The 25,840-nt window shown below is 43.8% G+C and overlaps 1 protein-coding gene across 1 annotated transcript in view; it reads right to left on the bottom strand.

Moving 5' to 3' along the window:
- LAMC1 (laminin subunit gamma 1) overlaps window positions 1-25,840 on the bottom strand; it is a 65,726-nt gene that overhangs the window by 15,174 nt on the left and 24,712 nt on the right. Inside the window, exons 2-11 of the mRNA XM_032117790.1 lie at window positions 8,990-9,294; window positions 6,901-7,031; window positions 5,315-5,481; window positions 4,184-4,372; window positions 2,080-2,197; window positions 1,882-1,980; window positions 1,640-1,776; window positions 673-795; window positions 396-585; window positions 90-202 (exon numbers count right to left, since the gene is read on the bottom strand). Coding sequence (XP_031973681.1) covers window positions 90-202; window positions 396-585; window positions 673-795; window positions 1,640-1,776; window positions 1,882-1,980; window positions 2,080-2,197; window positions 4,184-4,372; window positions 5,315-5,481; window positions 6,901-7,031; window positions 8,990-9,294 — 1,572 coding nt within the window. The remainder of the gene's footprint in view (window positions 1-89; window positions 203-395; window positions 586-672; window positions 796-1,639; window positions 1,777-1,881; window positions 1,981-2,079; window positions 2,198-4,183; window positions 4,373-5,314; window positions 5,482-6,900; window positions 7,032-8,989; window positions 9,295-25,840) is intronic.

Below are 25,840 nucleotides of genomic sequence, written 5' to 3' on the forward strand. Positions count from 1 at the left end.
ATTTATGGCTGGGCCCTACAATGAAGCAACCCAAGCACTAGACAAATGACTTTGCCCCCTCTTCTGCGACGTTCTGCTCAGTGACTTACTTCTCTCACTGTATGTCCCACGGATCTTGATGGAAGTCAAGTTGTGGAGAAGCTTTTGGAACTCAAATGCTGTAAGAGCAGGCCTCCACGGGTAATCTGCAGCCTCATGGAGCCTGGGGAGAAGAGCCATGCATCATTAGCACAGCTTTCAGCTGCTAACAGCTGCAACCTCTCAAAGCTCCCTTCACAACAGCACCGTGCTATTGCAACATCATCCACATCAGCTTAAACTTAATGATCTCTGTTTTCACAAGAGCTCAGAGGCCAAAGGCAGCCCAGGCCAGGTGCCAGCTGCTCCCACCATACCTGAAGGTGTAGGCCTGCATATTCTCACTGGGGTAGGAGTTGCCCTGGGCAATGAGTGGCACCGACACTCTCAGCCCAGCCCCTTCCAGCACCAGGTCCTCTGCAGAGAGGCGCGTATCCCGCCTGTCCACGTGGAAGGAGAAGGTCAGGTTTTGCCCGTAACTCAAAACCTGGTTGCCCAAGAACTTGCCTGAAAGGGGAAGAAATCCTTACAGTTAGAGGACAGAACACAAAGGGCACAAACAGCACAGAAAGCCATGATTTTAGAATGACCTACGTGGTGCAACAAAGTACATGGGGAAGTAGGTGTCCGAGATAACAGAGATATCCTGGGTCTCGGCACTCCACTGGAGCATGATTTCTGAGCCATCACGCTGCTCAGCACGCCACTCGTCCTCTCCTGAAGAATTAGACAGGCAAGAATCAACACCCTTGGAATATGGAGATTTGCACACACTTCTCATGTCACACTGTTCATGTCTTAGTTAATCTAATGTGCACGGGCACTGACAGGCTGCAGAAAGCAGCTGTGCAGAGAATTCAGATAGTAAACACCATCTTTCCAATTTAAGCCCCTAACTCAAGTGCTGATTGAACTTTGAACTCTATGACGACTACTTGTCCAAAACCTTCTTTTCTAAAGAGCTTAAGCAGAGACAGGAAAACCTGCAGTCCCCTATGACTTAAGAGTTGCAGCCTTTGTACGAACTGTTCTCCAGCGGAATTTTAATTTACAAGATGTTCTTTTCAGAGTACGCAGCATGAAAACATGCATACACGGGAAACTGACTGCATGAATAAAACAGGTTTTTCCTGGGCTTACAGACTCACTGGAAACACAACTGTGTTTTATTCAGAGCCATGTAAACCCCAAATCTAAAGTGATTTTGATCCTCTCAATCAGAAGGTCCTGATTTGGTTCTAGAACTGAGGAAATTCTGCTTTGTCAGCACACCTCTCAGGCTAGAAAAGGTTTCTATTTGCAATTCCCACTTGCACCTGCACAGTGTACAATAACTGCGTGCCCGAGGCCAGAGCTGTGAATTCCTTCCCCCCCAATCTGAACAAACAAGCTGCAGACATGGAAGCTCCACGTAGCTTCAGCATTTCCAAAAGAGGGATCCTAGACCTGCCTGCCCAAGGTTTGTGGTCTTGCACAGAAAGGAAGGAATTTGGTTTTTTTGAATCGCTTCTGACTTGAGTCTACAGCCCAACCTGAGATACAAAAGAAAGCTCAATTTTACCAAACTCGAAGTTGGAGGTGATGCTATGGATACTGTAGCCCACAGCACTGGTGCAGACTGAAGAGTGTCCAAAACAGAAGCAGGGGGTACAGCCTCTTGGATTAGAAGAATCCAGATGGAAAAATCCAGGTTTGCATCTGAAGATGTGAAGGAAAGAGAATTAATTTCCCTGATGCTTAACCCCAGATCCTCACTCGAATGTCTTTCATTCTTGAAACAAAGCCACGGGAAGAAAAACTCACCTCTCACAGTGGAATCCTTCCACGTTGTCCTTGCACGCACACCGCCCTGTCTCAACGTTGCATTCCCCTGTGCTGCCAGCAGCATTGCAAGAACAGGACCTGGGAGAATCAGGAGAGAGGGTAGTTCAGTAAGAGCCACATAGAGAAAGCTTTACAGAAAGTCTAGTTTTCCTTTTAGAGAGCTGCAATCCTCCTTACCTGCACCCAGCTTCGGAGAGGGAGTGGAACCCTGGCTGGCACCGGTCACACTTTTCCCCCATCACGCCGGCTTTGCAGCTGCACTGGCCGTAGCTGTCGCACTGAGTGCTGAGGGAGCCTGTGGGGACAGCAGGGACAGGCACCTCAGCACACACATATGGTTCCATCATCTATTCAAACTTTACAACACAGGCAAGAAATAAGGAAGAAGAAAGCAGGAAGCACAGCCTCAAGCTGATGAGTGACAGCTTATCTAAAGACTGCCTCTAGTTCACAGGGATTTTTCCCCTGGCAGGTCTAGACAGATGACTTGTTATCTAGTCTTCCCAAACTATATTCAGCCTTTTATTACTACCAACCAACCTTTTTATATATAAAATATATTTTAACTTCAAATTGCCTTCTCCTGCTTCATATCCTCAGTGTTACATTTGCATGCCTCCAATTCCATATCTGTTTTACTCTGCAATATGTAATTTCCAAGATTTTATTCCCTGAATCCCTTGTGTTCCCCCTAATTGCCATCTCCCCTTTCCCTGACCTCTCCTTCTCACACTCCAGCTTCCTTCCTTGATTCCTAAGTTGCATTTCAAGACTAAACTGCCTCCTTGGAGCAAGGCTGCACGTGCCGCTATGAATCCTAGTAAACTCTTGAGCAAAACCCCCATTTTTGGAAAGACACCTTCCTCAGTACTGCTCCGTTCAAGTGGTCTTGCACAAAAAGCAGTAATGAGTATTTTGGACCAAACCACTACAAGCAGTAACAGGTTTCTTTTAATCCATAGTTGGACCAAAATGCATTCCACAAACATCCATGTGGCTGGCAGCCTCAGAGCTGCAAGCACTGTAAGAGTTAACTAGAGAAGAAAAAATATTTTAATATACAGAAATAGTTGCTTGTTTCCACTTCAATCCACACCAGAAGATTATAGCAAAGTGAAGAGTAAAGATGATTAGGCTGGATGGGACCAGAAGAACCTCACAAAACCTTTACCATATACAGCCAAAGTTCAAATCCCCTTTTGCAGTCCCACTTAGGATTACTTAGGAAAAAAGAGTACTTGGACAAAAAATAACAATCCAAACATATCCAGGAGATTCAAATACACCAGTGTGTCATGGCATACAAGTTAATGGCTAAGTTGTTAAAAGCCTTTTGAAAGCCGTTTTTAAAAGACCTGAGAAGTCACCTCCCTGGATCTTCTCGACTGTCTCAGCAGACACCAACCCTCACCCCCTCTTAACAATAAGGTCTGACACAAGGACCCAGGAGAGCAGTCAGAAGAAGAAGGTCCTTTATTGGTCAAAAACTTCACAATTGAATGACTCCCTGACCAAATTAGATAGGAGATGCACCCTGGCAGACTTCTCCCTGGCTGCTTTTAGGGCATGCTACAAGCAATGACTTATTCCAGTTACTCTTTTGAAACCTCATGTCATATCTTACTATGTGTTAACCCTTTTCACTCCTTCTCCCTTACTTGCTGTGAGCTGGTGTAGTTATGGGACCACTCCTTACAGGTTAAGTGGTTCCCTTCACGACAAAAGATTTATTCTCCTGCCAGAATTACCCCCCTCCCCGTTTTTTAAAAAGGAATTTAACTACATATTTTGAGTTTACTTTATCTCACCCCACCCCCTTTTGTGTTTAATGTTTCACTGGTTTCTATTTATAGTGCTTGGATACTTGGTAGGAGAAACTGATGCAACAGCTAAAGTTCACTACAATTTCTCAGCATGAACAACTTCCAGAAATACCTACTCACATCATCTTCATTATTAACAATTCAAATGAGTCCTTTAGTACTGGGAGCATCCAGGGTAACACATACACAGTGGGGAAAAAAAAATCTATTTCAGAATACATTTGAAGGAGTAAGTGCTGCAGAGGTGACGCATCTGCCCCTGCCAACCCCATTTAGATCCAAGGATAACTTAAACCAAAATACAACCCAATAAACATTTACTACATGGGGGGAGGGGGGGGAAATCCAAACAACCCCCCCTCTTTATCCCAGAGTTTGCAATGAGCTGCATGACCCAAAGAAGAGGTGGGTTTTGTGCATGGATGTTTGCAAGCAGCCATGTTTGCAGCACTGCTCACCGACTGGGTTGCAGCTGCAGGGCAGGCAGGCCTTGTCGCTGGCCAGGCGATAGAAGCTGTCCCGGCAGCGCTCGCAGTGGGGCCCATCTGTGTTGCCGGCGCAAGCAGTGCAGTGGCCGCCATGGCCTGTGGCGCGGTACAGCTCGGGGTCAAAGTAGCACTCCTGGGACCACCCGCTGCAGTCGCATGCTGCAAAGACAGGGCACCATCAGTGACCAGCCTGACCTCACAGCACAAAACCCACCCTGCACAGTTCAGCTGTAGAGAAGCTGCAGTAGGAGCTTTTAACCACTCCCAAGACCTGAAACAAACTCAAGACCATTCTCATCAATGCCCAAAAGAAAACCAGCATTTTCTACCCCACTTCTTTCGACATCAGACTGCCACTTGCAGCCAAAACGCTGTCCTCCCACACACCAACACCGATCTATGTCATTCAAACAAGCATGAGAACATAACATGAGGCTACTACATGCTGTAATGAGAGCTTCTCCCCTGGATTGCAAATCCCTAGACAACAGGACACCCCAATTTCACCAGCCCATTGAGGGAAGCCACAGACAGCTGGGACCTATCTAGACACACAGAGGTCAGACAGCAAGAAAGCTTTTCTGTCTGAAAAAGCTTCCCCATAAAGTAAACTACCAGGAGCTGTGGTCTGGGACAAAACATCAAGGAAACTGGTGCTCCGTGACAGAGAGCTGCATTTGCAGTCCAGAAATTAGATTAAATAATCAACAAGTAACTGTAAAAACCAATAACCCAAACACAAAAATCAGCTGATGCTAAACGAGGAGCTTTTGAAAGGGCAATTACACTGCAGCACAGTAAACAGATTTTTTTTCCCCATGGGTCCCATAAAGTACAAGCCTGTACATTTTTGCAGGACACCTCTTTCCTGCAGGTGGCTCCCATCCTTCTCCAGGAAGCAGATACCCATTCCTAGGGATCTACCAGAAAGCTCCTACAGGATAGGAGTGGAATGCCCAATAGTCCCATGAACTGTGCTTAATGCAGGCTAACTGCAATTGAGACAAGTTAAAACGAGGCAGGGCCAACTTGTGGCTGCCAGCAGAGGCAGGGGGACAACCCTGCTCTGGACAGGCTGTCCCTGGGTGCAGCCACACATACGCAGGCACTCATTGGCGCTCTCTGCGGTCGCTCTCCTCCACGGGCGGTCATTGAAGAAAGGAAGGCACTTTTCACAGTCCACCCCAAAGGTGTTGTGCTTGCAGTTGCAGACCAGCTTCCCAAGCTCATTCTTCACACATTCACTCGCATGCCCGTTGCATTTGCACCTGGTTCAGGAGAAGCAAGGAAAAGGTATTAAAATTCCAGGGCTCCAAGTCACTCACAAAGCAACCCCAAAAAACAGGGACTCTCAAAATGTGAGATGAGAGAAATTGAAGGTAGATGATCACAACAAAATCATCCATTCAGCCTGGAGGAGGCTTCAGGGATATCTTATGGAGGCCTTCTAATATCTAAAAGGGGTTTACAAATGGAGAGAAACTTTTTATCAGGGCCTGTAGTGATGGGACAAGTGGCAGTAATTTTAAACATCTTTCAATTTTTAAATTTGAAATTTTTCAAATTTTAATTTGAAAGATGGTGGGGTTAGATTGGACATAACGAATCAATGTTCTGTAATGAGGGTGGTGGGACACTGGCACAGGTTGCCCAGAGAAGCTGTGGCTGTCCCATCCCTGGAAGTGTTCAAGGCCAGACTGGATGGGGCTTGGAGCAACCTGGGATAGTGGAAGGTGTCCCTGTCCACAACGGGGGTTGGATGATCTTTGAAGGTCCCTTCCAAACCAAACCATTCCATGAAACAGAGGCGCAGCCTGCTCCAGGTAGGCATTTAGAAAGGGAAGAAAGTTAACTAACTCCTTTGCAGTCTTCAGACTAAGCTGAGTAGGAGAAGCAAAGATTTAGTTGGCTTTAGGTTAGTAAATTTCCCAGAACTTCTCTCTTGTGAGAGCCTAGAACACAGTATGTTCACTGGGTGTGGGCTATTGTGGTATCAGTAGGAAGTTAAATAGCACAAAGGTGACTAATACAGAAGCCCAGGACCTCCAGACTGGTGGTGCAGGCAATACAAATCCCCATGTGGCCAAATCCCAGTCTCAGGACTGCCATCGGCAAACAGCCTAAAACTGCAGTGGTCTCATCTCTGTTTATTAAAACATTTTATCATCAAGTACTTAAGGTTTAAACATTCTACAATAGACTTTTGCAAAAGGAACAGACAACCACAACCGTGTTGTACCATGTTCCGGACCTCCAAAGGAGATAGCTTCCTCAATATATGTGAAGTAGAGACACCGAGATTTTCTACTTACTGTTATTCTAGAGAACAGATACAGGCAGAGAACAATTTTAAAATACATTAAAAACCACACAAACCACAGAGCAGAAAATTTTTTTCTTTTGTTTTCCATTTTAGTTACTCTTTTTACCATTTATCCAAATCACTTAATATTTCATCTAATCAAGGAAAAAAAATTGATCTCTGTCAGCCCTGAAGTTATAGCCACAAAAGCTTATACACAATATTTGCAAATTATGTAAAATTCATTCTAACATATTTTTGATTTAGGACAGTCAGTAAAGACCAGAGCCTAATGATATCATGTGAATACAATCAGTATCTTTAAAGCAGTCTAGTATACCTAACCAAAAACTTTAGTAAGCACAGAGTTTTATTGTCTACTCACCTACCACCCACAGCAAAATCAGAAATTGCATAGTAGTAAGACTTAAGAACTTTTGGGTCATTGAAAACTTCATCTCCAAATGTGTTCAGACGGTTGAGAGTCACTCTAATATCTGTAGCTGTCACCCATTCCTAGAGCAGACAGAAATCCCATCAGATGAAACACCAAAGATACCCCTTGAGAGAGCACCAGTCATTAACAGTTCTATTAACGAAGTCATTCAGCAGCAGCAGGTTCCTTCCTCATTGTTTTCCCCTCTGCACCTCAGGAGCTCACACATTCCTGCTCCAGAAGCCTTATGCCACCTCCTCTTGGTTCAAATGGGTTTTCCTGACCCTGCTCCTCTCTGGAGACCCTTTCCAATGCCTCTTTGCATCCTGACTGCTCTCAACTGGGAAGCACTGAGTAACCTCTCCAGCAAAAAGTTCAGGGCAGGCAATTGCTTGCTAATTGTATGTATCTGCCTGGCTGTAGTTGTCCTGCAAAGCTATGCAGCACCAGTGGGAAAAGCTTTAGGGTACATTTGTCTGCAGACATATTGCACCAGAGTAAAAGACACAGACAGACAAATGAGTGAGGCTGGGGGAGGCTGAGGAAGACAAACAGACAGATCTGACTTGCAACATAGGAGTTTTTCATAGTATTTACACAGCATCTTCAACACACTGCCCTGCCCTCCTTCAGCAGCAGCCAGCAAATGCAGCCTATTGCCAAATTTTGTATCACCTTCTGACAGCCACTGATGTTGGCACCTCCTTGGTTTTATTATACCTTTTACAATGCTATTTTCCTTCAAACACCATAAAAAGAACACAAAGAAACATTCCTGTATGTACAACTGTGCTGCACCTGTGTCACTGCTCAGCCAGAAACATAGTATTTATTTACTGAATTACAAACACTGACAAACACATGGAAATGCTAACCACAACACACACATTTACTTCAGTTCTGGAAAGCAACACCAGGGGTTGGTACAGATTTTAGGAAAGTGGTGGTCAGGTCACTATTCCTTACATAGATAAGTTTATCAGAAAATTATACACATTGCTAACTTGAAATCTCCCTATTCATCTTAATGATAAGACACGGTTTTCTGCTCAAGGGTTGGCTACACCAACAAGGTGGCCAAACTGGTTCTTTTCCACTTCAGAAGTTCTTCGTCCTTTCCCATTAATCTTTATTTTTCATTTCACTTTTGTTTGCAGAAGCAACCCCACCAGATTCTGCTCTCCTGCCTGGGAATTGGTGACAGGCGAGCCCTGACCCTGCTGGGTGCTCATCTCAGTCTGTTACTGCTGCTCTAAGAGCAAAGGTAGGTGATGGCAATTACAGCTCTGAAAGGAAGACAACGAGCACCAGTAAGGCAAACCCCACAGCTTTAGCTCCTTGTTGCAATATAAACTGAAGACGTCATCAAGCAGGACACAGAAACTGGCAAGTAAATCAGATAAACTGGTACTCCTAGTATGCTCCTGACCACTGCCCAACCACTCCTGTGAATGCAAAAAAACATTCAAAAATGTTCAATAACAAAAAAACCCTGCCAAAACCCCCTTGCCAAGCCACTTGTAAGAGAAAAATACCAAGGATAAAATCAAACTCCTCTGCTTCAACACACATGTAAGAGAACAGGGTAGGGACTCCTGTAATGCTTTATGTATTTAGAAGAATCTTACATTTCTTACTTTTTTTTCCTTGAAATACATATGCAGATGCCTCAAATATTACCTGGACTGAGACTTTACCTTCCTCTGTCCTTGTATCTGAAACAACAGCAGAATGTCCACAGCTGCTTTCTAAACAGGCAGAGATTTATTTACATTCATCCTCTGGACTTCCATGATACCTACTGACAAATCACCCTTAATACCACTTAGTTTGCTTTTTTGTACCATAAACTTACTATCAATAGACTCAAGAGTTCAACTCTTCCTTCAAAAGAGTCTCTGTGGATTGTCCATCCCAACTTAGCTGTGCAAGGACCTTTCACTGTGAGTAAGGGCTGTAGTGCAAGCCCAGTAGGCACAAAGCCACCATCCACAGACACAACTCAGACCACCTGACTGAGATAGTCCTGTTCACATACCTGCAGCACAGGGCTGTTGTCAAAGTTGTAGGCACTGGGACGCCCCTCTAGCGTTGAGAAGGCCACATTGCCCCCAGTGAGAGGAGAGATGTCGCTGAACTCATCAGTGCAGAGTGCCTGCTGCTCGTCCTCCCCAGTGCGAATGAAGCCACGGTTGATTTTGTGGTAGGTGCTCTCACAGGATCCGCTGTAGTACTGGTAGGGCACCCAGGGGCCGTCCTCCTGCGTGCGTTTGTAGATGGCAAAGCTCTCGGGCCGGCTGGTGTGGAACTTCAGGCGCACATACGTGATGTCAAAGGCTTTTCCTGGGGGGGGGGAGAGGAGACACATGAGAAAGACTCGAAACAGAGAGGAATGGAAAGAGCTGCACTGCAATTCTCTCTCTGGAGAAACATCTCCTAGCACTATCCAGAAGGATGAGCATGTCCAGCAATACCAGAAGTATCTCTTCCAGTCCAGTACTGTATCTCCAAGCAAAGACAAAGGGAAAGAACCAAAAGCAGAAGTTGAAAGCAGGCTGAGTAGATAAATAAAGAGACCTACAAGTTTCTGTGCAACCAAACACATTTCAAAAGCTGCAATTCTCTTCCACATACATCCCTAACACATGACAGACTGCATCAGACCCATGAGTAGTTTGTGTGTATTTAAGGCCAGGCCCAAGTCAATCATGATATTTGATGATATTTCTCCCAAATATATGTGTGGGAGAAACAGTATTAACCAGAGAGGTACAAGTCACACTGTAGAGCCTGGTTTGTACCTGTGCTTCCTCCCTAAATAGACAATACCTCAATCTCTTTCTACAGCTCACAAAGCTTTTCCTCCAGCACTGAACTACCAACTACAGCCCTCTTCTACTCATTCCCCAGGAAAAACAAAACGAGGTTTAAGTTTCCCACACCTGAAGTCACCAAGGCACTTTTCAGATCAGAGTGCAATGATTTACAAGCTCTCCATCTCCTAGAAGGATGAAAGAAAATCCACCTTCTTGCCCTCTGTTCCCCTCCTAACTGGTCTGTGGCAGTCAGCACATCATCCGCCATAATGACTCTTCTCCAGTGACTTGAGCATCTACCCCATTCAAGAGGACCACAACACTCTTCAGCCACCTTCATCTGCTATCCATGCTGGCCAAGGGGATGGCCAAGGGTTCCCAGGAGGAGGTATACAGCTGTGTGCCAGCTGTTCTTGCTCCACTCCAGCAAACAGACTGTGTACGATCAGGACACCCTGGAGCATGTAGGGAGCTTACTAAAACAACTTGGAGTTTGTTTGGAATAAAACCTTGGGTGTTTAGTCCCTGCCATGCTCTTTTATGCTCCCACAACTTCCAAGAAAAACAGTGCTCTAAGCAGAACTTGCAGCCACCACTGGTTCTTTCGTTGATCAAAAAAAACCCCACTACTAGAAGAGTTTCAGCTGATTCAGAAAGGGGTTTTCTCAGCCTGCAGAAGTCACACAGATTTAACCTTAACTTGTAAAATGAATGAACTGTACCATGTTAAATTTTAACACGGGAGCTTGCACTTGCTGAAGTGTTTCACCTCCTTCACAAGTGAGAGCAGACCCAGACGGCACCAGGCACCAAGATACAGAGTGCGCTCAAAAGGACACACGCACAACCTGACAGCCATGAATTAGGTCACAAAACCACAGTTCTGCTCCTGCAGGCCCCACTGTGATTAGGGGCGGGGGCCAGCCTTGCATTTAGGCATGTCACACCCAAAGTCTGTCTGGCATGAGGAAGGAAACCAAAGCAGCAGGAGAAGCACAGCAAAGGTCCAGAAAGTCAACATACCCGAAAAAAATAAAGTAAAAATCAAGATACACAGCACCTGAAAAATTATGTGTCCCAAGAATAGAAAAAGACCAGCCAAGTGTTTAAACCACCCACCACGTAGTGTTGTCTGTGTGTGACATGCAGGACAGCTGGGGCACTGCACAAATACAAGCCCACCAATACTTCCCACTAAATACCCTTTCCTATTTATATCATGTGTGCAGTTATGGATGACCTAAGCACAAGACTGGAAGCTAGACATTCACAATCATGGTTCTTGCTCAGTACCAGCTCTCTGTTAGTTTGGGGTTGATTATTTAATGAGATTTTCTTACAGAAGGTGAGTGAGAAGGAAGCACCACCATTAATGCCAAACTGCTTTCTCCCAAAGGATCAACACTCAGCACTAACTTAGCTTATGCATTCCCTCCTCTTGCTACCCAGTACAAGAAATGAATCCTGTTTCCATGTATTTGGGAGTGTTTTTCTCACGAATCACAATGAAGGCAAGAAGCAGGCATCCTGTGTACAAATCAGACCCTCACAGCTTTCCTTTTCTCTTGCTACATGGGCTCTTCTCAAAGAGAGCTCCTCACTGAAGGCAAAATATGCTTGAGGTAGGAACAACATGCACACACAGGAACTCAAGACAGACACAAGACGATAGGCTGGACACGCACAAATATCTTTTTCAAGTCCATGGTAAACAAACCCAGGACAGACTTCACATCTTTTTCAGGTAAAGGCAAGGGGCCCAGGAAGCAAATACTTCCTCCTCCTTCTGCAGGAATACCCCAGTGTGTTGACCTGCAACTTGGCAGCCTATCCCAGAACTTCACCAACATCTTGGATGGAGAGCAACTAAAAACCACAACTACTATCATAGTTTTATCACTAGTAAAAGTGTCATCAGCTTAATGAGAAAGTTTTCTTTGAGCTCACATGGTAAGATAAAGCAAAATCTAAGGCTGAAAGTCAGCCCTGGTGGGATTTCTTTGGGCAACTTTAATGACAAATGAAAATAGGAAAACATCAGGCAAGAGCAGCCATTCCCTGAGTCAAGAGGGGATAAAAAATAAACCAGAGACAACAATGAAGATCACGTCATTAAACTGTGTCAGCTGAATTGTCAGGAATACCCTGCTCTTTTGAATTGGGGTGGTTAGTTTTCTTCTTCTGCATTTCTCTGATGTGAAGCAAAACCCCTGTGTTTAGGCTTCATCAAGATGGTTTTGGGGAGCAAATGCTTCAAAAGAATCCTGGGAATGATGAGGGGGCCAAGCATGTGCTTTCACGCACACACAACTTTCTGCTCTAGATGAAAGGCCGGGTCACAGGCTGCTTGCCCTGGAAAAGAACTACTTTTTTCGCTCTCCACTATAACTGAATTATGATCCCTGTTTCCCAACAAGGTCTCCCACAGCTCCTTGTGAAAGCCCCAGCTCAGCTAAAGGCACAGCACATGCCAACTGCACTCTGGGCAGCATGAGAACATTTTCCATGGGAACCCCCTCTGCTAAACGGCAAGGACCCTTCCCTTTTTCATCTCCAGTTTTACATGGCAGGCCAAGAAAATGCATCCAAACCCCTCCCAACTGAGAAACCCACGTGAAAAAGACATTTATGGCAGCTGGCTGCATAACTCCTTGAGCAGTGCAGTTAATGGCATTAAAGAGGAATGCAGTTAATGCACAGAGAGCAGCTGTGTGGTGCCTTGCCGGGTAAATACTGCTGGAACAATGGAGTTTACCCAAGACCAGCTGACACAGTGCGGAAATGTGTTTCCCCACTGTTCACGCTGAACATAAATGCTGTGCTTAGCAACCTGGCAGCTCTTTGAGGTTGCAGAGCCTTTTTCTAGAAAAGATAAGCAGCCCAGGTTGCTTTCATGCCTTGCCAGGCTGAATAAATATATACAGTTATTACGCTAAGAAATGGTGACAGCAATAACCAGGTGAAAGGCAGTTTTAAACATTACATTTAGAAGACAAAAAGACATTGTTCTTCTGTTCCTGGAAGCCAGTACTGACTGGATCTCAGTTTGGCTTAGAAGTGCCTCATAGTGTGAGGTGTAAGGTAGCATTTCCCTGTGCGTATTGAGAAGTGGCAGATCTGTTTTGCAGGAGGAACTCCAGATGCTGGAACCAGTGACCATGAGCTCAGCGCTTAACAAGTGCAACCCGTTGTGTTTTAAAGCATCCAGAGCTCAAAATCGTGAGCCACACCTTTTAAAACTGCATCCATCTTTTCCGAAGCATGGAGCTGTTCACCAGCAAGTGACAAGGTGACACAATAACCAGCCCCCTCTGAAAATTCAGGATGATGCAGAAAACCTTTAATACCTTTCTCTACTATAAGCAAGCACACATATAAGCCTTCAAGACAATATTGCAATTACAGATTCAAAGGACCAAACAAGTCCTGGGTGCCTGGAGAGGCAGCAGAAGTGGCTGCTTGCTGTGGAAAAGAACTACTTTTTTCTGGCTACTGCCAGAGCCCTTTATTTTTGAAAATGCTCAACATTGTTTGATTCAGGGGATACTGCCCCAAACGACCTGCTCACATTGTTGGACTTGGCCAGCTGTCATCAGCAATTACAGCCCTCCCTCAGCTGGGTCATCACCAAATTCAGTATACCAAGGTCCACCAGGAAATTGTATGCAAATGCCATTTAGATCTTTAGAAACTCCTCCCTTTTCCCTGAAGTTAGGAATTCATTCTACAAACAAAAGGCCTCCTTGTATTCAGGCCCCTCAGAATGGATGGATAATTTACATCAGGAAAACTGTCCCAACAGCTGGCATGATGACTACAAGTATTGAATTGTGAGCAGATGCATGGGTGAGATAAGCCCAGAGGACACTCAGCCTCCTTCATTATCTGTCCACTCAAATCCCCTGCACACAGGAAGAGTCGATGCTACCTCTCCTGCATACAGCCACTGAGTTTTGCTGCCCAGGGAAAAAATAATCCACCTGAGAAGATGCATTGGGCAAAGAAGGAAATCTTTGCAGATTTGTTTTCCACAAAATCCACTGGGCAGTAATGAAATGGTTAAATTTTACTGTTTTTCCTTTGGTTAGCTCCTGTTTCAAGGCAGCTTTTCTCACACAGGTACTTGCTGACAACCTATGTCTTAGTAAAGGTTAAAAAAAATGAAAACAAACCCAGTAACAAATAGAGCCTACTTAGTACTTTTTGACTGGATTTCATTTCCATTTTGCAGTGACAGGGCAGAGAGAAATCAGTTACAACTGATATTTCATTTTGCTTTATAATTCTGACCTGTTTACCCATCATTCCCAGGAAGAGATGCCAGCTTTCCCAAGTTACTAGACCGAAATGCGCCCCATGCCATTCACCCTTACTCCTGCCTCTACTCTGCCCTTCTTGAACCATCAGCTCTCCCAGCACCCAGCACAATGCCAGACCAGCCATGAGCAAAACAGACAGGCTCTGATGCTTCCAGACACACAGATCCCAGAACCTCACACGAGCAGTATGTAGCTTGCAGGGGACAGAAACTTGGATGTCAGCAGACAGAGGCCAGCAAGCTCACAAGATCTTGTTCAAGACCAATTGCTGCACCTTGAGCCAACTGACCACTCCAAGTTCTCATACCACAGTATTTTGTTCAGCCTCTCAGGCTAGAAAACCCGCCAGAGCCTTCCCTCCTGGATCACAGGGGCAGTAAATGAGAGGGCAATATTTAAGGAGAATGAGTTATCCCATCTAATGGAATGGGATAGGATTTTTCAGCATGCAGATGGGCAACAAGAGCAGGACAAACCTTATAAGGAGGGGAGGAGAGTGAGGAACACCCTGAGTCACTTGTTCTTTAGGAGTAAAGTACTTTCATGAAACAGCCCAACACCTGCAAGACACGTAAGTGCTAAGTTATGTCACTTGCATCACATGTGCATGAAAAAGCCAAACTTCTGACCAAAACTAAGAAACTTCTGTAGTTCTAGAGAAAATATCCTTTAGAACTACACCCTAGCTTTTCTGAGAAAATTTGTAGAGGAGGAGGAAGATATCCAGCATCTGAAAAAAGAAAATGAAGGATTTCCGCTTTCTGAGGAATGCCACTAGGGAAATAACCCCATGCAGAAGCACAGACAACAGTTCTCAAATGCCTAGTTGTGGCCTTTATAGGAACACAAACTGGCAATAATAAATCTTAAGTTTATTTTCTTGTCCTCACCTGAAGAGTCTTAAGATTTATGTGCATATATCATGAACAAAAAAGGCCTGAAGGATTTTAACCAGTCCTTTTCTTAAGCTATGCCCCACCAAACCAAATATTCTGGCATGTGGATCTCTATCACAGACGGGTGCTGGGGTTTTAAAAAAGCCTGACAGAGACACAAACATGGATTGCTTTTTCTGGGAGCCCATTCTAAGATGGGGACACAGGAAGGAAATGTGTTTGGGCACTGGGGGAATGAGCACAGCCTGGACGCGGCTGGAAAAAAGGCGAACTCCCACCCACCCCATTAGATCATGCATTCTTCCAGTGCTCCCGAACAAAAGGCACCATTGACTCCTGCGCGTGGGTGGCTCCGGACAGCAAAAGGCTGCCTAGTAAATTATTTGCATGGTAATCCAACATCGGTAAGTCATTGAGGCTGCTTGTTTTAGTCATGTTTCCAAAGAGGGGAGGCTTATTTCCCCTGCTCTGGGCTGAAGGCAGCCTTGCAAAAAATGCATTTTTTCATTGATCACTTCTAAGTCAGTGTAAAAGTCAGAAAAACCTTACCCATTAATTTGGTACAGCTTGATGCCTTATTTGTACAGCTTTGATGCAAAGATGTTAAGTTCATTTCCCAAAACAGCCAGCTGTGTTTATTCACTGGGGACTGGAAAGATCTCATGTCCAACACAAAAGTCCTAACTGCACAGGAAGCCTCAAAGTCCTTTTTCAGCACAAACGATAAAAGCTCATTTTAAAAAGGCACTCACACTTAGCAAGCACAGCAGATCACAGATGATCAAGGATGCCATGGGCCATATTTGGGGAGGGCTCCATCTCATTCACGTACCTGGATTCTGGACTGCAAAGCTACCTCCTGCACCAGTATCAGCACCAAGACAAGCCAGAATTGGGGTTACTGTGGGTCGCGATCCTTGTAAAGTTCATTTGCTTGTATCAAGTTTCCAGAAGCTCCTTCATGACCCATACACAAGAGGTATGGGTGAAACAGGTCACTCCCACAAACAAAGGAACACAAGAAAGTGGGAGTTTACCCTCAGAAAACAGGAGTTTTACCCAAGAAGCAAGAAAAAAGGAAAAAAAAAAATTTATGTATGCAGAAAAGACAAAAAAGTTGTCTTTTGCCTTTTATTCTTGGCAGAAGACTGCACAGTTATTACCATCCCTTCATTACTGACAGTCCAATGACAACACCAACAGTGCATGCAGTAGTAACAACCCTTGAAAAGTGACAATTCCCACCCATTCCAAGTCACTGTGGGACCTTGGGGTCCAAGCAAGATTACATTTTCCTAAGAGTTTTTTTCAAGTTGGAGATACAAATACCATCCAGTAAAATCTGAAGCAAGCAACCACCACCACAGCTCCATGAAGATCAGAGCTGGTGGCAGCAGCAGGCCAGAGAAGATGCCCCAAAAAGCTTTCCATCAAATTGGACACTTTCCATCCTTGATTCCTGGCAACATGGAAAAGCATCTCTCATGAATGTGTCTTGTGTAAGAACACATCCTCCAGTAGCAATCACAAGAAATCAATGAATCTTACCTACTTTCAAGTCATTCTCATAGTATTCAACTTAAAGAGCAAATCCCACTTCAATAATTTACCCTCAGAGATTTTAATTTGACAGTAGAAGGTGTTGAGGGGAGATTCCTGATGTTCAGCTCCAACGGTACCTTTTCAGAGGTGGAGATGTGGGGCTGGAAGAATGACTGAGAAGAAAGACTAAAAACTACTTTTAAACTCCAAAAGTTTAAATAGCTGAAGAAAACTGAGGTCACAGCTTCTTTAAATATGGTATTTAGCCAATTGGCAGAAACATGATTTCTTGTAAAAAGAAAATAAATTTATTGGACTGTAGTGCAGTACCTTGCAAGAAATGTAATACCAGGTAATCTGGTGAGAATTGTGAAACCGTTTCTTTAAAGAACAACTAGATCTTATTGACTTTTGAGGGGAAAAAGGTCAAATAAAAAGCATTTTGTGAATGTTGTTAGTGCAGGAATTTCAGCAGGTTTTCCTGAGGCCTGTTTTCCTTCTGCATGCCCTCCCAGGAGCCTCACCCTCCAGCAGCTCAATGTCCTCTCCCTGCTCTTTCAACCAGCACACTCAAAGAATGTGTGATGCTTCAGTTTCAGAAGTTCAGCAAACCCAGATGACCAGAGCCAAAGATGTCCTGACCAAAGGCAGCATGAAAATTATTCTGGATGGCGCCCATATGTGTGGGTGAGATGCCCCCTGCTCCAGGCCCTGAACTCCTGGAGGTGGGCACACCAGCTCCCACTGGAGCGCTGCCACTCCACCCAGTTCAATGGCTTCATCACTTATAATAATCAGCCACTAATTTCTATGAAATAACATTTTGAACCTTTCTCCCCTGTCAAAAGGCAGCACTTTCCCCACTCATTCCTGATCCACATATGCGCACAACCTGCAACAGCTCTAACACCTGGCTTTGCTCCTATCTGAATTAGATATCAAAAACACACAGCTTGTACTGTTGAGCTTAATTAAGAACAAATTAAGTGATATGTCTATATACAACGAGTGCTCTAAGCAGCAGCAAGTTCAGCAGCTCTGGGAATAACACGACCCTCCAGACTGACTCACACACTGCTGGCAGTACAGCCACAGGAAGGCCAGAAATGTTCCCTGCACAGAATGCTGAATTCTCTGGAATTTTGGTATTTTACTCTCCCTCCAGCCTTTCCAACTCCCACTCACCAGCTCCAGACTTTTTTCAGACAGGTCATAATTAACAGCACTGTTGTTTGGGAATAATACTGTTGCTGCGAGCATCCATCACCTGGCCTGATGCAGACTCAACAGCTTTATTTTCTCAAGCATTTAAGTTTTGCCCTCTTCAGTAAACATTTAAGAAAACTAACTCTGAGCACATTTGAATCGTGCTATTTAACTCTGCACGGTTTGCACATCTCCTGTCTCTCCATCCTGCCCTCCTCCCAAGAGACTCCAGCGATGGATTTTAAGCAGAAGTTGACCTGCCATCATGCTAACTTGTAATGCATTTTCAGTCAATTACAGGCTTATGCACAAGCTACCATTATTTATGGAACACAAATTGCAGCAATATCCATAGAGCCCATTTTCAACCACCCACATGCACAATGGTTTTACTTTCTCAGCCTATTAAGCTGGGGAAGAAATTGGGATAAACAGACTCGACAAAACCATTGCTGGAGCAAGGCCATTTCCAAAACAAAGCTTGCTACTGAGTTATGTTTCAAATATGTTTTGGAAAGTCAAAAGCAAAGCTCTTCCAAATTTTTACTGAAGCAGAGAAGAACTGCACTCCAGTTCCCAACTCACACGTAACAGCCAGCATATGCCTTCAACTTTGCCTCTGGAGAACAACCTGTACACACTGCCAGTGCTTGTGGAAGTTGCAAAGGTGTGGTAACACGCAAGTGGTGTGAGTTCATGTTCACCCACATATCCCATCTGGAGACACATGAAGGACAAAGTACTACTAAATGCAGTGACTATTTCTAAGAAAAGAGTTTAGCCAAAAAACACAAGTACTCGAGAAGGTAGCATGGCTTAGCATGAATGGACAGAAGCAATTCTGTTAGATTATTTTGGAACACTATGAATAAAGAAAATAAAATTGGATGCTTCCTGCTGACCCTTCAGAGGTAATGCTAAGTCCAGGCTTCTTGATACTTCCAACTGCAAAATCTGCAGCTCTTGATTTAATGGACAGATTAGAACAGAGCCAGATCTGCTTCACATCAGGCTCCAAAACACCTAAATGTATCCATACGAGACCTTGATCTGGAAAGCTACATGTAGATCAAAATTCATTCCACAGGCTAAAGGCTGCTCATCCAGGAACAGAGAAAACTGTGAAAAAGAAAAAGAATGGGTACATGAACAGTCCGTCCTTACTGTTTTGTATGAGGGGGACTTCCAGACTGAGATATTACTTTTCTGCTTTTTAAATGAAGGATTGAGAAGAAGGTAACAACAGAGTTGCTGAAGTGGGACCAAACACCTCCTGGGATACTGCTGAGACAGTATGATGTCAAATGAGTTTCCTGGAAAAAGTGCTTTCCTACAACAGCCCCAGCTGTTGCATTTAAAAAACCTTCTGTGGGAACTTCTAATTTGCTGAGCTTATGTAGTGGTGTTGAAACTTGGGCCATACAGTGTGATATGAAGCTAAATGTTAGCGCCTGGTTCCCAGTGGCAGGAATGCAATGGAACCCTGGGAATTCCAGATGCGCAATTAATTCACCTTGTTAGCAGCAGAGCAGAGAGGCAGCTGTGCTGCAAAGCCTGAGCAGCCTGGTGGAACCTATGCAAAGAAATGCATTTCATTCCCAGATGGTTCAGAGCCTCCCAACAAATGCCAAGGACCACCGTGCACACAGGAGGACAAACCTCCCATGCCCTAGCCCTGTGTTGAGAGGTACATGCCACAGCTTGTTAGATCACACCACACCCTCCCCAATCCTGCACACATTCTTCAAGGAGAACATCTTGGGATTTCCTTAGGTAACAGCATTGCCCAAAAGAGGGTGATTGCACAGAAAATGAGTTTAACCATCTGCACTGAATGCCAAGTGATGAGATTTTCTTCAGGCACACTACACTGCTGTGAAGCCTAAAGGAATTCTACCAGAAAGAAGATATTTTTCCCAGGAGAAAAACTTAAAAATTCGTTTTCTAATTAGTACTACTAAGGCAGTTACATTCATTTAAAAAATGCTGAATCCTTTTGTAATGAAAAAGCTCTTTTTGAAGTTAGATATCAACTCTCATAACTCTGTTAGTAATGTAAAATACCATGCATTAAAACTTCAAGTAATTTGTTGGCCATCAGTAGAAGCCCACGAAATAGAGGTCGAGAGAATTCTTTTTCCCTCTCCTTTCAGGGTCCTTAGTTTGCATGCTGACACTTTTTGACAGTATTTTTTAGGGTAGGGAAGAAACAGCCACTTAGGCCCATCTGTAAAGCCTCTGCCTCTGGGAAGTCTCAAAGAATACAGTGCTGTCAAGGCTTTGTTTTCACTAAATTCTTAAATTTAGTGACAAATCAAACCCAAACCAACCTGCTTGTGGTCCCCTTCAATCTACAGAAACCCCAAGAAAGCTGAAGAGCATCACGCTCTTCAATCTATTTCTGAGGCCTCAGCAACCAAGGGTTTGGCCTCTCCAAAATCCCAGACTTCCAAGGCTCCACAGTATTGATTCCATGTCTCTGTTCCCATATACCTGCATAGACAGGTACCTCACTCAGGAGTCACAGAAGCTACCACCACACAACCCCAAATGCTAATCTTCACAGTATCACTTCAAAAAAAGATCTATACAACCGTGCAATAGAAATGGAGCAAAATCCAAAAGATACCAAATGGTACAAATTCTAGAAGCTTGTTTCCTTGATGGTCTGATCAGATAATTATTTTTTAAAGTTCACCACTTCCCAGTAAACTTCTGATATCAAATGAATATCAGTCCTTATCCTTAAAAGAATTAATAGGGCAAAATTTGCACTCATAGGCAAAAAACCCCAAAACCTAATTTTAAACCCTCGACAGCAGCATACATCAGCCATAGTAAGATAGCTGTCTTCTTCTGGTACAATGCATTTCATGATGGGTCTCTACTTCAATGACATAAAATTTAGAGACAAAAAAGGAGATTCAGCAGTTGCAAGAGCCTCTGAAAGGAGAAAATGAGTCAAACCCAGGGTCTGTCCATGTTAAGGCAATGTTGTAAATGCAGTTGACCAGCGGGGGAAGGATCTTGGTTCATCACAAACACATGCAACACTGACACTGCCTTCTACCCTCAAACTTCTCCTTATAGAACTTCACACTAAATTAAAAGTGAAAAGCCTTGCTCTACAATGTTTTCAGTTTGCAAAGAAGAGTTGATAGAGATTAAAAGCTTATGAAGGACTCCATCTTAAATGCAAAGCAGCAGATGGACACAAGCAGAAGAAATACTAATGATTGCCAATATCCAAGTGGGTAAAGTGAGACATTTGCAGCCAATCACCCAAAATAACATTCAATTTCTGGTTTTGCTAAAACACGAGGGGTGGGCGAGAAGGAGCCCTAGAAGCAGAGGAATTAACAACATAGGTATCCTACATACAGCTTCTGGGTTGAGTTTTTATGAGGGAAGCCTTTATGGATACTGGATATCTACATGGATATCTTCAGAGTCACATCTGACTGCAGAAGTCAAAAGCTGTGAGAGATGCATGTTTGAATCCCAGTTCCCTCTTAGGCTGATTTTCTTCCCTAACACTAAAAAGAACTGTCATTATTGTGGAGAGCTTCTTCATTCTACCCATTCAAGCAGAAGAGCAAAGGGTTCAGAAGCTATGTAAGACATGACAGGGCACAGACCAAACTCTAGGTAAGTGTTACTTCCATAGGGCAATGCATTCCAGCAAGAGGAGCAACTGCCTCCTGTTTGCAGAGAGTCAGCTAACAGCCATGCTTGCCTGAGTCACTGCAAATAACTCCATATGCCTCTCAGGGGCACTGTCATGAAAAAAGCTTTAACATAAAAAGTTATGCAGCAATTTCAGATAAAACAGCCTCCCTCTGGATGAGTAAATGGACAGTGATAACTTTCTTGGATGTCTCACTCCTCTGAAGAATTGGAGAGCAGTTTTAGTTTCCAAAAAAGAGCACTTCAAGTAGTTCAAATGCGTGGACAAGTTGCATGCTCAGATTTCCTTCCACCAAGGTGTGATGACCCTATATTTGCTGTAGATGATTTGTATTACTACCAAAAAAAAGTAGTCTTTTACCTCAACGAGCCTTTTTATGAAATAAATATTCTATTTTCTTTTATAAGTCAGGAAAAAAAGTAATTTTTAAGCTCATTCAACAATTCCACTACCAGCACGTAGTACCACCCTGATACTTGCTGGATTTTCTTAATACACAAAAAAAGGCTCAAGTACAGTCTAGTTTAATTTCAGGTCTCCCTATACAAGCCAATGCAAAGAAAAGCATTGCTATTAAAAAAAAAAAAAAAAAAAAAAAGAAGAAATCCATGGGCCCATGATTAGATCTAGATTTCACACAGATGACAAGAAGAAAGTCTTAAATCAATACCAGCAATGATCTAATAGCTTTCAGATCACATTGGGGTACTTTTACAAGAAGTTATCTGAACTTTTATCTCAATTACCTTTTGCCAGTCTAAGGCTAGCAGTAAGAAGTTAATTTTCAGTCCATTAAAACCCAGCAATTTACATTTCTTTTAGCAAGTGTATAAAGAAATCCAGATATGCGCTGCTGATTTCTGAAGGACAGTGATGATGGTGGAGATGAGGGATAAGAAGTTGGCAGTGTTGACAATTTAGCAGGGAGCATTTTCCTGGAATAGCTGATTTTGCTGAGGAAAAGGGAACAGCTTTCCCTATACTCACAGTGCAGTATCACTGTGGTAAAATACTGCTAGACTAAGCAGAGTTTACTCTGAATAACATGTAGGAAGAGACCTTCAGGGAGTTTCAGGATGCATTCATGCTTAGCCTCCTACCTCTCACTTCAGCTCCAAGAGTGGAATTTCCTTCCTCTTCTCAATCATCTTTTACCTAGACCCCTAAGTACTGAAGGTAAGTAATATGACCGGGGGAAAAAAAGAATCAAAAAAAACCCCCAAATAATATGAAAGTCAGAGAGAATGCAGCTAAAAATTTGTACACAAAGTATTTTTCATCCATGTCAAGGTCACTGATACTGAAGCAAGTCACTATGCTGATCACACACTGCTTCGTTTCCTCAGGTATTACTGAGCTGGTCACCTAACTAGGTCTGGTACCTTTATGTTTATTTATGTTGCAGAAAGACAGGGCGGTTGGACAGATTGGCTTTTTAAGGACATTCCAATCTCCCAGGAACATTAAGTACACAAATTATTCACTGCTTCGTTAACCAAGAGACTAGATAGTAATAGCTTGCAAATTTAAACCACATTGCCCAACACGAGCATATCCTCTGCCACACTTGCTGGTTGAAGAGTAATCTATGTTCCCCATCTCAGTCTCCCACAGCTCCTGAGAAAACACAGCCAGGCTGTTCCCAGTTTCAGTGACATACCAATAAGCTTTGGAAATAAGATGAACTTCAACAGGTAAATCTGTGAGCATGAAGATGCAGAAGAAAATTATTGTGCTGTCTAGCAGCAGTCATATATATTACAGTGCAATTCAGAAAATAATTGGGTTTTTGTAATCAGCTCTTCTCAAGATTCAACCCCTTCCTTCCAAAACATACCAAGCTTTCAAGGTCCCTCTGACACAGACAGAAAAGGTGGATTTGCTAAGCAAAGTTTTCCTAATCATTTCTATCTCTATAGCAAACCAACACAGAGCTGTGCCAAGTCTCTGTGTATAGGATAGTTTCCACATAGTGTTTAAATGAGCATTAAACTAAACTAAAAAAAAGAATCAGTGAGTCCTGGTTATGAGCTCTCTGAGCTTGTTCTCCAGGCCCGGGTGGATGCTGAGTGTCAGCACAGAGAAAACTCAAAGCTCCCCCTTTTCCCACACTGCTATTAAATCCTTTTATAAGCAACTAATTCTCCCGGTTCCCACTTCCGAGTCTAACAATGAAGTGCTCTAACAGCTCTTTGGATAATCTCTCAAGCCTAATACCCACCACTAGCCACAGATCTTAAAAATGTACTCAACCAGAACATCATTCAGGAGGGGAAAAAGAAGTACCTTCAAACCTATGCAAAAGGCAATTTTAAAACAGTGAAAGCTTGATAAGGAACTTGCAGGCAAAGAGCTGGTTTAATCATTAGTCTGCTCAGACAAATCACCACCACTCCTCAAGACAGTCACCATTCTCCCAAAGGGAAAGTATTAAAAAATTAAGAAGAAATGAATACAATTCAGGTTTGCAGTGTGGTTCAAAGGCAGAAGCTTAATGTCCTGCATCCAGCTGAGTGTGCAAGCCCAAGAAGGGCTGTGGTCCATGACCAGGGCTGCCAAATCCGCTCAGACACACCGCATCTGGTCCCTTTTGATCACTCACAGTCTGGACAGCCCAATCCAGCACAAACTGTACTAACATTTTTTGTTTTCCTCCTGTTTACCCCTTAAACTTGCAGCTGCAGTGGGAAGTCTCTCCTCCTCCTCACAGCAGCCCCACTGGGCCACAAGTTGCAGAACAGCACGTAGAGCAAATCCGCTCCCATGTGTCAGCTCCAAATCCACAGCTCACCCCACCCCACTAAGCACAAGATCCAGAGCTCCCCAGCCAAGGGTCCAGAACCCATCCTTACAGCAGGACCACATTACACAGGGCAACTGCTAAGTGCCATGAGCAACAGATAAATCACTTGTGCTTCAAATTTGAGGATTAAATGAAAGGGGTGTCACCATAAAGGACAGGCCCCATCCCTCTTCTGCACATGAGAAGCACTTGCTTCTTCCCTTTTCCTCTTGCTTCAGCTTGCAGGCCTTTACCAAACAGCCGGGGAGCTGAAGCCAATTCTGGCTACAGATCAGGGACAGGAAATCAGCCAGTGCTGTAGTCAGTGTGCTCCAGTGTGCTTGCACATTCCCCACAAGGAGTGGCAGGACAGCCAAGAGAATTTCTGTCCTTGATCTCATGGCCATCTCCTTTGAGGAGAAGTGTTTGTAGGGGTAGTAGTGTTCACTTTTTTTACTCCCAGAACATCAACAGAAGACTTTGTATCCATTCAAGCACCTTCTGTTTAACATTAGGGCATTATCCAGCAAATCAGAGCGTCATGCTGCTATCAGTTGGAGCTCTTCAGTGTTTCAAGATGTTTTGCTCCTTTCAGTAAGTTACCATTCACTCCATCCCAATTTCAGAAGAAGGTAGGAAGGAGTTTTGAGACTGTATAGGCACATACTCTCTCAAAAAAGATCAGTCCTAAGAGCTTAACTGATATTCCACATAAAGTCAGCAGAGTTTAAATGATCTACAGCAGTGGTCCATGGGGAAAAAGGTATTCTGCACCAGGTACTCTGCCAAATGCTACTAGAGCCCAGTAACCTCAGCAGCAAGACTCCAGTGACATTCAGCCTCACTGTGGTATTCCCAAAAACATCCAAGGTGCCCCTTCCTACATAAACTTTTCCATCTCAGGCCTTCCCATCTCTCTAATTTTCCCCCGCTTTTTTCAACTTCAAGTTTAATCCATGCTGTCAACTCCTCACTTCCCCAAATACCTTCTTAAACTCAATCACCAAATCCAAACAGCAGTGAGCTCTTGAGAGTTATGCCAAATAGTGCATGGCTGAGTGTTTCTCCCAGAGTTAATTTGGATCTCATCAATGGAAGTGAATAACTCCAATGTTTCCCTCCCAGCACGCCACACAAAACACACCCACGGGGTATTTTTATCTGCTGAGGTGCTACTGAACAATCCAATCTTGCTGCAGCCTTTTGTGTTCCTCAGAAACCACATAATCAACTTCATTAGCAGCAACTTCAGTAACTACATTATCGGAAAATATTACCTCTTGACTTTCTAAAGAGATTAAAAACCACAGATGCCAGCAGAGGTTCTTGAGAAACCTATTTCTAACCTCTAATGAAAAAGTGACGGCACCGGTTTTTCCCTCCTCATCACAAGCAAAACCTGGAGTGTAAAAGCTTTCCAAGCCTACCCCATGCTCTAGCAAGTGATCTCCTAATTTTTTTTTTAATCCAGAACACACCTTAAACAACTTCTTAGTTTATTAATTTCCCTGAAAAGGGGCAAGTTAAGTTTAGAAGCATCACTGCCCTGATCTGCCCTATACCATATTCCCAGCCCAACTTGGCTGATCACCAAAATACCCTCCTGGCTGCAGCTAAGATTAGGAAGGAGCTGGGCTTTC

This window comes from Corvus moneduloides, chromosome 9, assembly GCF_009650955.1.
Source record: "Corvus moneduloides isolate bCorMon1 chromosome 9, bCorMon1.pri, whole genome shotgun sequence".
NCBI lineage: Eukaryota > Metazoa > Chordata > Aves > Passeriformes > Corvidae > Corvus > Corvus moneduloides.